Source organism: Anabrus simplex, chromosome 3 (assembly GCF_040414725.1).
Source record: "Anabrus simplex isolate iqAnaSimp1 chromosome 3, ASM4041472v1, whole genome shotgun sequence".
NCBI lineage: Eukaryota > Metazoa > Arthropoda > Insecta > Orthoptera > Tettigoniidae > Anabrus > Anabrus simplex.
Genome location: NC_090267.1, coordinates 159,156,445 through 159,169,411, shown reverse-complemented (window position 1 = coordinate 159,169,411; position 12,967 = coordinate 159,156,445). Strand labels below are relative to the sequence as shown.

General features: G+C 38.9%; 1 protein-coding gene across 1 annotated transcript; it reads left to right on the top strand.

The window, feature by feature from the left end:
- The first annotated feature begins 7,867 nt into the window (after nucleotides 1-7,867).
- Pex3 (peroxin 3) lies at nucleotides 7,868-10,336 on the top strand. The gene has a single exon (XM_067142796.2). It carries the CDS (start codon nucleotides 8,013-8,015, stop codon nucleotides 9,186-9,188), a length of 1,176 nt encoding a protein of 391 aa, XP_066998897.2. The 5' UTR covers nucleotides 7,868-8,012; the 3' UTR covers nucleotides 9,189-10,336.
- Nucleotides 10,337-12,967: the final 2,631 nt, after the last annotated feature.

Below are 12,967 nucleotides of genomic sequence, written 5' to 3'. Positions count from 1 at the left end.
GCCATATGGTACTGAATAATAGTCCTACTTTTAAGACCTTCCTTTCTATCACATTTATTTTTAACTACAACAAAAACAGCTCTGTGATCACTAATACCATCTATTACTTTGGTTTCTCTATAGAGCTCATCTGGTTTAACCAGCACCACATCCAGAATATTCTTCCCTCTAGTTCCATCACTTTCTGAGTCACCTGTCCTTCCCATATTAACGTATTTGACATTTGGTAAATTGAGATCTGCTACAATCACATTCCTTTCCATATCGTTTCCTACATAGCTGATTATCTTATCAAATAATTCTGGATCAGCTTCAGCACTACCCTTTCCCAGTCTGTACACTTCAAAGACATCAAGTTGCCTATTATCTTAAGAAATGAGTCCTACACTTAGAATTTCATGTATGTCATCTCTAACTTCTGTAGCTTACAAATTCTTCTTTCAGCAGAATGGATACTCCCCCTCGTACCATTCCTATCCTATCTCTACGATACACACTCCAGTTCCGTGAGAAAATTTCTGCATCCATTATATCATTTCTCAGCCATGACTCAACTCCTGTTACAATATCTGATAAGTATATGTTTATTAAATTACTTAATTCTAGTCCTACCGGGCGAGTTGGCCATGCGGTTAGGGCTGCGCAGTTGTGAGCTTGCATCCGGGACATAATGGGTTTGAACCCCACTGTCGGCAGCCCTGAAGATGGTTTTCTGTGGTTTCCCATTTTCACACCAGTCAAATGCTGGGGCTGTAGGGCCTACCTTAATTAAGGCCACGGCCACGTCCTTCAAATTCCTAGGTCTTTCCTGTCCCGTCGTTGCCACAAGACCTATCTGTGTCGGTGCGACGTAAAGCAAATAGCAAAAAATAAATTTAAAAATAATTCTAGTCCTTTCTTTACAATACTTCTACAGTTCAAAACTAACATTTTTATGTCATCCGTACTTGACTTCCAGTTCCCTGTACCATAATCACCGCTCCCTAGACCACCGTGTTTCCCTGAATATACCTCCCTATAACCTTTCTAAACAAATTTTCTAACATACGAACCACTGCGATTTAATTGGAGGCCATCTGAGCACTGATCTCTATCTCCTACCCACCCATTGACTTAATTCCTATTACTCCTGGGTGGAGCATAGGGCGCATACAAGTGCACTCCATCTGATTCGATTTGCTGCCACAGTTTTGATATTCTTCCAGAACTTCCCAACTGACTCCGCTTCCACTGTTCGACGTCATGTTATCCTTGGTCTCCCTCTTCTTCTAGCCCCTTGTGGATTCCATTCAAGAGCCTTTTTTTTTTTTTTGGAATGCTCTCAGGACCTTTACGCAATATGTGACCTATCCATTTCCATTTACGTTCTTTTATCTAGATTTCAGCCTTGCGTTGTTGGGTACACTCCCACAATTCCTGATTTGATAGAATATCTGGCAATCGCACTCCTAGGATGGTTCTTAAACATCTGTTAATGAAAGTCTGGACCTTGCGTGTTCTCTCTCCAGTCGTCTTCCATATCTCACCCACAGAAGAGCACTGATTTCTCATTTGTCTCAAAGATTCTCATTATAGTCTTTGTTCTCAATTCTCTGGACTTCCACGCCAGCCAGAGCTGGGCAAAGGCCCCTTTGGCCTTATTTACTCTATTTTGGACATCATTATTTGCCCCTCCACTTCTAGAAATAATACTTCCTAGGTAACAGAAGTTGTCCATTCGCTATATCTCATTCTCTAATACCTGTGGGTTCGTATTTCTGACATTGATCATTAGCTCTTTTGTTGTGGCAATGTTTATTTTGAGTCCCACCAATTGTGCTTCCGTTTCGAGGTCTTTCATTTTCTCTGTCATATGTCTCAGTCATATAGACATGTATCATCCGCAAAGTCCACGATTCGTCATCCCTCATTGTATTCCCCTCAGCTTCCCTTCAACCACTTTTCTCATGACCTGATCTAATGTCAGCCAGAACGGCAAAGGTGAGAGCAGGCACCCTTGTCTCACTTCCGACTCTATTTGAAAGGGCTCTGGAAGGTCTCCATGTTTCACTTGGCAGGTGTAACCTCTGTATAGTATTTTTACCATGTTGATGATTTTCGTTGGAACCCCATATCCCTGCATCGCTCTCCAGAGGGCTTGGTGCTGTACACTACCAAAAGCTGTCCGGCTCCCTGGCTAAATGGTTAGCGTGCTGGTCTTTGGTCACAGGGGTCCCGGGTTCCATTCCCGGCAGGGTCGGGAATTTTAACTATGATTGGTTAAGTTTGCTGGCATGGAAATGGGTATATGTGTCATCTTCATCATCATTTCATCCCCATCATGATGCTCAGGTCGCCTACAGACGTCAAACCAAATACCTGCATCTGGCAAGCCGAACTTGTCCTCGGACACTCCTGGCACTAAAAGCCATTTGCCATTTCATTACTACCAAAAGCTCTTTCAAAGTCAATGAATGCCAAGTACAGTGTGAAGACTGATATTCCATGGACTGTTCAACTATAATTCATAAGCTATTTATTTGGTCTATACAGGATCAGTGTTCTCTAAAACCTGCCTGCTTTTTCCGGATCTTAGCCTCCAACGGTTCTCTCAATTGGTTCAGTATGAATCTCGAAAAAACTCTACTTGGTATAGACAAGAGTGTAATTCCTCGCGAGTTGGTGCAACATGTCAGATCTCCCTTCTTTGGTAGTTTTATCAAAATGCCCTTCTTCCAATCTTCTGGGAGTGTCTCCGTCTTCCATATGTCTTCGAACAATGGCAAAAGCATCTCAGCTGTCAACTCGTAGTCTACCTTCAACACCACCACAATATTATCCACGCCAGGTGCTGTGCCTGCCTTGCAGCTTTTCAGTGATTTTATGATCTTGCTCTTCGTCGGCAGATTGATATTCACTCTCACTTCCGGAACCTCTTGACAGTCTTCCTCTCCTTGATCCTCCTGTAGCATGACTTTGTTTAGCACTTCTCTGAAATGCTCTTTCCGTCTTCTCATTTGTCCTTCACCATTCGTAAGCTCCATACCTTCCTTGTATTTTATTGGCCTGTGTTGATTGAATTTCTTTTGAGACAGCTGTTTTGTAATGTTGTAGAGCCGTTTTGAGTCTCCTTTAAGTGCTGCCTCCTGTGCCAACTCTACTAGGCTATTTACTTGATTCTTTCTATCATTTCTTGCTGCTTTCTTTATTTGTTGGTTCAGTTCACTGAACTGTTCTTTCAAGCTCCTTTTCTTTGTTTCATCTTTGCAGTGATTTAGCTTTGTTTTAAAATCTTTTCTATCTTCCGTGTATTGTCTGATATCCATATCTTTCTCCTGTTTTGCTTGAATCCCAATATCTCTTCACTTGTTTTCAGGAAGGCTGGTTTTATCCTTTCCCATTTCCCATTCACTCTTGTTTCATTTGGGACTCCTGCTGTGTTATCTAGATCAAGTGAACTGTACCTATTCTTCAGCTTGATTATAAAACCTTTCTAATGTCAGCATCTTTCAATTTTTTTGATGTTGAATTTTCTTTTTCCACGTCGCTTATTTATTTGGTCTACTGCAGCAATCGTCAGTTTAACTTCATACTTCAGCTATTACCAGGTAACGGTCGCTTCCATAATCTGCATCTCTTTTGTTCCGAGTGTCTAAGAGGGATCGTCTTCACATCTGGAAGATTACAGAGTGATCATTTGATTTGGAGTTCTCCCATCTGGCGGAACCCATGTTACTTTGTGACATGTCCTGTAAGGAAAAATTGATCCACCAATCACCAAATGGTTATTTAGGCAAAATTCAACAAAGCACTCACCATTGTCATTCTGGACTCCCACTCCGTGTTTCCCTAGAACTCTTCCACCCCGTTATTTTTATTTCCAATCTTGGCATTTAAATCACCCATTAGCATTTTGATCTCTTTCTTAATCTTTGTCAAGACACTTTCATGCTGTCCATAAAAATGGTCCTTCTCTTCCAGCTCTGCTGTCTCTGTTGGTGCATAGCACTGTACCAGATGAATATTTCTAACTCTTGTTTTGAACCCTGCTGTAATGATACGATCTGAAACAAGGTTCCAGTAAAGGAGGGATTTTCGTGCTTCTCTTGTCAGCAACAGCCCCACTCCGCTTTGGTGGTCATCACCTTCTTCCTTTCCTGAATATAATAATATTTTGCCACCTCTCAACTGACGCTCTCCAAATCCATTCCATCGTGTTTCACTCAGTCTAAGCACCATCATCTTATAGCAATCCTTTTCCTTGAAATCTGTTCTAACTCTCCTCCTTCGTAAATTGTTCACACATTCCAGAAACCAATTCGAGTCCGAGTTTTCATTCCAAAAGTTGTCATCGAGATATCATCCAATTTACTTTTGTATGTGTTTCTGTAATACTTGATTCTCGGGTGTGGAAGTTATTAGCCCACAGCACCCAAAGCCCAGTGGAGGGGCTGCCTCTTATAGTATTTAGGTGTGCTGGTTTTCTGTCAGGGATTCTTTCCTTAGACTTTGAAAAACCAACTTCCTATACTACAAGGCAGTAGCTTCACCAGAGCCCCATTAGCCAGTATTTTTAGGGTTCCTGTAAGGGCTTCACAGCTACCGTAGCGGTCCTGAGGCACACAAGGTCCTCAATGTACTTCACCTTTACTCCCAACGTTACCCATCTCCCACGACGTGGACGAGGGGTTGGACTTCTGGGAGACATCCACCCATTAGCATCTAGAAATCTCATTCCCAGTTTCCCACATACCCACTCCATAGTCTCATTTAAATCCCTGATTACCTTCCAGTCAGTATCCGTTCTACACAGTATTCCACTGATAACAATCTCCGCTTCCTTAAACTTCACCCGTGCTGCATATACCAGATCCCACGTATTCCCAGTTATAGTAATCGCCACGTAAGGTAATACCCCAGAAAGTAAATATCGCCGCCCGATGCTCTTCTTTTCTCTTTTTTGTAATGGCTGATCACTGCTGCCAACCTGCCTGGTTACATATTAAAATCACCAGACATAACCATAACAAACTAACCTCAATGTAAACACCGATAATGAATGTTTCCCTACCCTAGTAAATGATAAAAGTTAAGATAAAATAAATCAAGATATTCATAATTAAGTCGATTTCCACGCTCAATGAGCTCAATTAAGGAAATAAACACACTTGCACACTCAAATTAATGTCACATATATCTGTCTTTATTTTGATATACAGTAGGCGAATTTTAACCATATTCTTGAAAAGAGGGGCGTGTTAAACGATGTAATTTATTTAATAAGTCTTTGCAGTGTGATTTTCGAAAGTTCCAGACATCCAATGACTTACCTTTCTTTTGCGCGAACATTTCCTTCTCTCTTCAATACGGTACCGGTAACCAGTAAGGAGAGAGATTATTGGGCAAATTTTCAGCCTGCAGGCTGGTTATATCTTCAAGCTTATCAGGAAACATATAGGTATACTAATGTGCCAAGCTCCGTAAACGGAAATTAGGTCAGCTTTCAAGTTCACTGCGGATTTGAAAATAATAATGTTATAAGTTCTACTGCCAAAATTTCGTCCCGCAAGAGTTACTCGTATGTCATGTACCGGTAGATCTAGACATGAGACTGGCGTATTTGAGCACTTTCATCATTTCACACAAACTATGTTATTAAATGCATTATCCGAACATGCCACAATTTTACTTACCTGGTATTGGCCAAATAGATTTATAATCACACAGAAAAAGAAAATATGCTTTAAATATTCTCGCAAATGTATCACTAGTGACTTTAACGGCAATGCGGTGGCAACACGCAATTCACGCTAGAACAGTGATTGAACGTTGCCAACGTGCCAGATTAACGGTAAATGTAAGATGTCGTATCGGCAAATAGGGTCCCTAAACTGTATGGTTACCGACACTGAAAAAGACCCAACAGCAAGAAAAGTAACTATAAATCAATACCTTAATATTACAGGGGAGAAAAGGTAAAGTTGCACCCTTAGGGTACGTCCTTACACGGAGAGGACTATGTACATATACCTGCTTGCCTTACGTTTTTGGTACCAACGTGAAACGCTACCACCATCTCCTTTCCCTCCTCTCCTACTTTTCTCAGCATCTGCCTTAACCTAATTCCTGGGTAACACTACCCTAGTTCCCTTTCATCCTCGCACTTTCTCCACATGTCAAATAATGGAATCCCCCTTGACCAGAGCCTCAACCCTACTCCCCTCATTTGATCCCCTCCCTTCCTGGTCAGCCCTTTCTTTCCTGACAGCTGCAGAAGCTACTTCCTCCTCCCTTTTCTCCCTCCCATGACCCTACTCAACCTGTCGTTTCTTATCATCTATTTCTTATTTCCCTTTCCTACCCTTTCCCTTCCTCCTACTTGCACACTTCTCAGCAACAGTTTCCTATTCCTCATTTTCCCTCTGTTGTTTTACCTGTAGTGACTCGTATTGATTTCTCACAGAAACCTGTTCTGAATTCTGATCCTGAATAGAGCCCTTAGCCTGCAGTCTCCTTCCCCTTAAAACATTAGACCACCTGTCTTCTACAATTCCTCCCTTTCCTTCCCGTCCCTCTTGTACACCTACTGTATTCTGTACATTGTTTGAGGGAGCCCATATCTTCCTTCCTGTCTTCTGAGAGAATCCTAATTATCTCCCTGAAACTCCTTAATGCTTGGCTACACCCACTGTTCCTACACTTGCACTCCTTAGCCATTCTTTACAGAAAAAAGGAAAGAAAAAATGAAATAACTTATTCTGTGCAAATAAGTGAAAGAAATATAATCTAGAATATTGCACAAGGATCAAACAACAATAACATAATTAATATACTGCTACACTACAGTTTCACTTAGTAGTACTACAGTATGTTTTTATCCTTCAACACCCTAACAGGATAAAAACTGCCATTAATTACTGAATACCAAAAGGAAAGAATTACACAATTCTAAACTTATTTTCATTCCGTAATTACCATTATACACTGTCTCCTGTTGATCTGTTATACTCACTGCTCATTTGCTCCCCATCCAACAGTGTTATATCTAAAATCATCCCCTTCAGCTCCCCATCATATGTTTTTCCTTTGTCTCCTTCACGGTTTCATCTGTTACCATCCATTTTATAATTATTTAAACTTGGAAGGCTATATTTTTAACAATATCTGCTGTGATTTTTTCTGTTTATTATTATTATTATTATTGTTTTTATTTATTTATTTATTTATTTATTTATTTATTTATTTATTTATTTATTTATTTATTTATTTATTTATTTATTTATTTATTTATTTATTTATTTTATCAATGTCATTCATCTCCTAAGCTTGTTTACAACCAAACTCCTCTGTCTACATTCCTTTCATGCTATCTCCATTCTTAGAGAAGCTGTTGTGTGGTGTGTCCTGGTAGAAAGGAATGGGACAATTACAAAACATCCTGTAATAACCCTCATGGGTAAAATGTTTGTGACATCCACCAACAGTACAGCTTGTCAGGAAAAGGACTGGCTCACTGTAAGTCATGTTAGAACCTGATGGTATATAAAGAATCTATAGTGCTATGTTACAGTTATAGTTTTAAAATATCCACTCCCAAAATTACCTACTGTAATTTTTCATGCTCTCAAACTGCTGAGATTTTATTTTTATTTTTATATCTGGCTGATTTATAATGTCTTTCTTTAGTAGTAAATAGTAGTTTTATAAATTAAGATTGTAAGTCTTTTGTTCCAGGTTTTGGTGCATGGCCTTACTGATACATGTTGGGAATTGTGTATTGACAAGCCAGGATCACGCCTTGAGATTAAGACTGAAAACTGCCTTGTAAACTGTGTGGAACGATTTCTTGACACTACGAACTTCATTCTGAACCGCTTTGAAAAAACCCATCATTTTGCAGCAGTGGCACCAGACATACCATTCAGCTAAATTAAGAAAAAATAAATGTGGTTAGTGAATGTAGCATAAAGATGATTATCAGTTGAGCCGTGGTTGTGTATTATATCATTTTATTATAACTTTTTTTAATTGCCATGTTTTCAAGTATAAAGAGTTTTGTAAATCGTCATCGACGAAAATTTATTGTGACTGGAATTGTAGTTGGAAGTATTGTTGTTGCAACACGTTATGCTCAAAAAAAGTTCCGAGAATGGCAGGAACAAGAGACTAAGGAGTTCATGGAGCGCACAAGGAAACAACAACACTTTGAAAGTACTGAGCGGACTTGTAATCAAACTGTTCTGTCCTTGGCTCCAACGATTGGTGAGGCTATTGTGAAAACCATGAACACAGAGGAAATAGTAGGTAAACTTAGAAATGGCCATCCTGATAAGATTGTACTCTGGGAGGAACTCAAAATCTTTGCTTTTACACGGGCTGCTGTCCTAGTGTATGCTTGTACTATGTTTGTTGTGACATTACGAATCCAGTTGAACTTGATTGGGGGCTACATGTTCCGAGACTCTTGTGAAACAATCCCTGGGGGATTTTCTAATGCTTTACAGGAAAAGTATTTATCTTTATGTCATCACTTTATGAATCAAGGAGTTGTAGAACTCTGCAAATTGGTGCAGGATAAGGTCCAGCATGTGTTAGGCAACATTTCTCTTAAAGATAAGTTGAATTTGCATGATACAGAACAAACTTTTTGGTCTTTACAAGCAGTGATCTCTAATGATCCTAATGATCCTATAAAAAATATGGCTCGTTTCCTTTTACCACCTGATCAGTCAAAGATTCCAGGAGTTTTAAAAGGTAAGGATGCTGAGCTATTGAACGTAATGCTTTTAGAAACCATCGATATCCTGGAAAGCGATGAGGTACGCTCTCTTACTTCCTCCCTTGTTAGTCGTGGTTTTTCACATATTATAGATCGTATTGCAGAGTATTTTACTCCACGTGAAATCAAGAAATCTTCTCTAAATGCTCCTTCATTGACCATCACAGAAATAAAAAGTGACATTTCCTTACAAACTGGACAACCCTCAGAGAAGCCTAAAGATTGTACTCAGATGAATGGTATTGGACACTTTGTCCATCCTAACAGTGTATCAGTTCCAATGGCTAAATTAATACCTATTGTGAATGGTCTAGCTCATTATGCTGGCCATGTAGATGTCCCAGATCCTTGGATACAGCAACTTCTTCTTGATGGAAAACTTAAGCTTCTTGGTGCCAACATCTATGAAGCTTTTAGTAATAAGAGCTGAAGCTACTATATCAATTGACAAATGTTCTCACAGTGTACTTTTTATTGATTAAGGTGACAGGAATAATTATTTGATTTTAGGAATGATAAGATGGCCAGTACAGAACAAAAATTATTTGAATCCTTGCTAGTGAAAGGATTATGATACATAATTGATGGCCTTCCTACATTCCTTATATTTTACATAGAGTATTTATAGCTTATCCGACTCCACCAAGACTGTCATGGTAAAGATAAACTATCTTCCTACGTGAGAAATTGCCAGCCTCGAAAAGCAATTATCATAGGAAGATTGTCATCAGGTCTCTAGATTATAGTGATGAAAGAGAATGTTATAGAAAAGGAAGAATGTTTTTAGAAACACCATTAAAGTTGCAATAACATTAAATTCTACCTTGTGTGTGTTTTTTGATGGTGGCCTTAGACATAAATAGCTATTGCTGCATTTTGAAAACTTTTCCTGAATAATTGTTAATAAGTTAGTGTTAAAATAATCAGGCTATAATCAAGAAAGTACCAGTATAGAATTTTGAAACAGGGATGCAGATTATTCCCATATGGACTTTTTCTTTCCAGCTAAGTCTATCATGTACATTCCTTAGTCCAGAACCAGCATCCCATTCAAAGCATGACAAAAGTTTTATATTCATTGTTATAAAGGTATGAAGACATGACACTCGATGTTCATAGTCTGCCATAAGTACGGTACATTTTTTTAAGCAAAGGCTGTGAGTAACTGTCTTGGAGACATTGAAATAAAGTATTACATCTGACATATTGTACTTATTCTTACTTTTCGTAGTGATTACAAACTTGATGATCTTCAGAAATGAATCCATTGTATTTGCTGTATAATCAGTCGGCATTATGTATGAGCACATACAATAAAGGATTATTCAAATACAAAATTCAGTTGGGTGCAGTAGAAATGTGTAAAATATGATATTGCATTTGTGGTACAGTATAATAAAATTTAAAAATAGAAATCTGTACAATGTTTTCCTTGTCATGCTACACCCGTATTCAAGCATCTTGTCTCAACTTGCTTACAGACAACATTGCTCAAGTGTACTTAAATAGCCCCCATCAAAACTGAATGAGCAGTATACTGTACACTTAGCTTAATAAACTGATAATTTTGTCTGTACACTTCAAATTTTTTATTTTGAATTAGGTGTACAAAAGTTACAATAATTTTTGTCTATCTGCTTCCTTAACGGAATTTCTAGAAACTGTATTTAAATTCATGGGGAGTCGGAGTGTGTACTAGGCAATGTTTTATTTTATTAATATGCACTGCGTGGCAATATTAAGGAGTAAAAAAGTCACATTTCTCAGCTGTATCACAAAGCTGAACGTGTAAAACATTTATTCACAACATGAATAAACACTACCCCCAGAGAAGGCTGCCAGAAATAAATATTCTCAGTCCACTGAAGTAATTTTCACAAGAACTTACACAGTAGAGCTTTAAACTTTATCTTCATAATTATGAACTTTCTTATGGATAATATAAAGCTTTTGGGCTTTTACCGTGTAAAGAAAATAAGGTGAAATGCTTTGTTACGCAGAGAACTCCACATCTTCACAGGGAATATTTCTCTACTCTGCAAAACGTAAAGAATTTCACCTTGTTTTCTTTACATGGCACCCCGTGCGGGTGGGGGACGCACATGTAGAATATAGCCGCAGTATCCCCTGCTTGCCGTAAGGGGCGACCTAGGCGCGGACATGGATTATGGTTTGGTACAATGTATTGGACCCACTGTGGATGGGAAGGGTTGAATACATTTAGAGGTAATCCCTGCCTGTCGTAGAAGGCGACAAAAAGGGTCATGTGGCCATAGCCCCCTCTTTATTTTTTATTGTTTATTGAGAGTAACTTGTAGATCGATTCAAAATTCTTGATGTGTGTGCTGCTCGGAGATGGGCCTCTTAGGTGTGCGTTTACGCCTGAAAGCCTGTGCAGTAACCACCCAGAGAGCGGCGGGTGGGAAGGTCATATGCCCTTGCAGTAGTATCCACCTGACAACACGAGTCCACGCACAGCCGAATGCCAGAAGGACATATTATTATTTGTTTTTAATTTTTTTTTCTCTATAATTTGTGCTCTGTATACGCTGTGGGGTACGTGCTATTGCAGGTGATTGGAGAAAGGGAGTCCTAGTGCTCGTTGCCTCAGTCATCCCGTATTGGGCATCATCCAACATCGGACCCCGGGTAACACAAATTATAACGTGTCAGCTTTCTTTGAATGAAAAAATATACGAAAATAAATCGTACGACCAGGTGGGTATTGCCTTGGCTGCTTGGTTCGGCTGAAGAGACCCCTGATTGGAGTGGGTGGCATTCGGGGAGGATGATTTCGGGCATGGCTTCAAAATGTACTCGACCTGCCCAAGGTGGACCCCCGCCAAAGTCTTTAACTTTTGCTTCGTTGAGAGGTTCAACTCCCTGGGAATATGCGCAGTGTGATGAAATGCGATCCAGCTTCCGTAGGTTTCTGGTTGCTATCAGAACCGATGGACACGACTTTAAGCTGGTAAAATCGATCCTTTTTAGTAGCACTGCCTCCGTAATGTAACAGGCCATACTGTAGGAAGCGCGCGAAGGCAATCGGCTGATTGATTAGGGCGAATGTTACTAGTTGCATCTCTGAGTGTAATACGAAGTGTTTGAAAGCTTTCCGTGAATAATAAGGGTTATTGAAAGTCAATTATTGATTTTTAAGTACGTTAAATGCCTTTTCTTCTAAATTATCGTAATTCATCAAATCAAGATCCACATAGGTAGCTGTAATTGAAATAGTGAGACAAGGTTGTTTAGGTTAAGTATGCTATCTCCTCGTGGGGAGTTGAGTTAATTCAGAGGATATATTGCTCCTTGTTAAATACATTAATTGAATATTTTCTGTTCTGTGTTAATACAATGTGTTGTGAGTTGAAGTGTGTGTGAAAAGCAATTGCCACTATGCCAAAAAGTTGTGTGCCAGGATGAAAATCCAACTACACAGGTGAATATACACCAGTATTTTCATTTCCTTCGGATGAGGAAAGAATTCATTTATGGAAGAGGAAAATACCGAGGGAAAATTTAACAATTACAAAGAATACGGGAGTATGCATAATTCATTTTCCTGAAGACCATATTGTGAGAGAAATCAGAGCAACCTGTGCTGATGGTGAGTCCTGCTTTTGTCTTTCTTGTGGTACAGGTTTGTAGTAGTGAGTTTTGCAGAATAAGCCTACAAGTAATTAAATGGGCAATAACTGAGCCTGAATTTGTGATGTTTCTTGGGTAGGGAATATTGAGAATTAGCTGCCTTTTCTCCTCTGATGCTAAGTAAGATTAAAACACAGCTTAGAATGTAGAAATGAATGCAGTTTATAAATCCTAATCTTTGTTAAATGATTTTAGCATTATTATAACACTGAAAAATTAAACTATTGCTAGTATGAATGATGTTATCTTGTAGACAACAACAAATGGGTTGTTTTTTTTTTTTTTTTGGCTTAGGTACTGAATTGGTGGTACCACGCAATAAATTGGAACTGACAAGTGATGCTGTACCATCATTATTTCCAAATTTACCAAAGTATCTTACTGCAGATAATCGCGTTTATCGTAAAGATCCAGAGGAAAGAAGAAAAACTTCTATGGAGAATGAAAACAGGAAATAAACTCAGTGGTTGTCAGAATTTGAAATTTCAAATTTAGATCAGGTTTTAAATAATGAATCAAAGTATAATCATTTAGATTGGATAGTCAAAGGTAAAAATG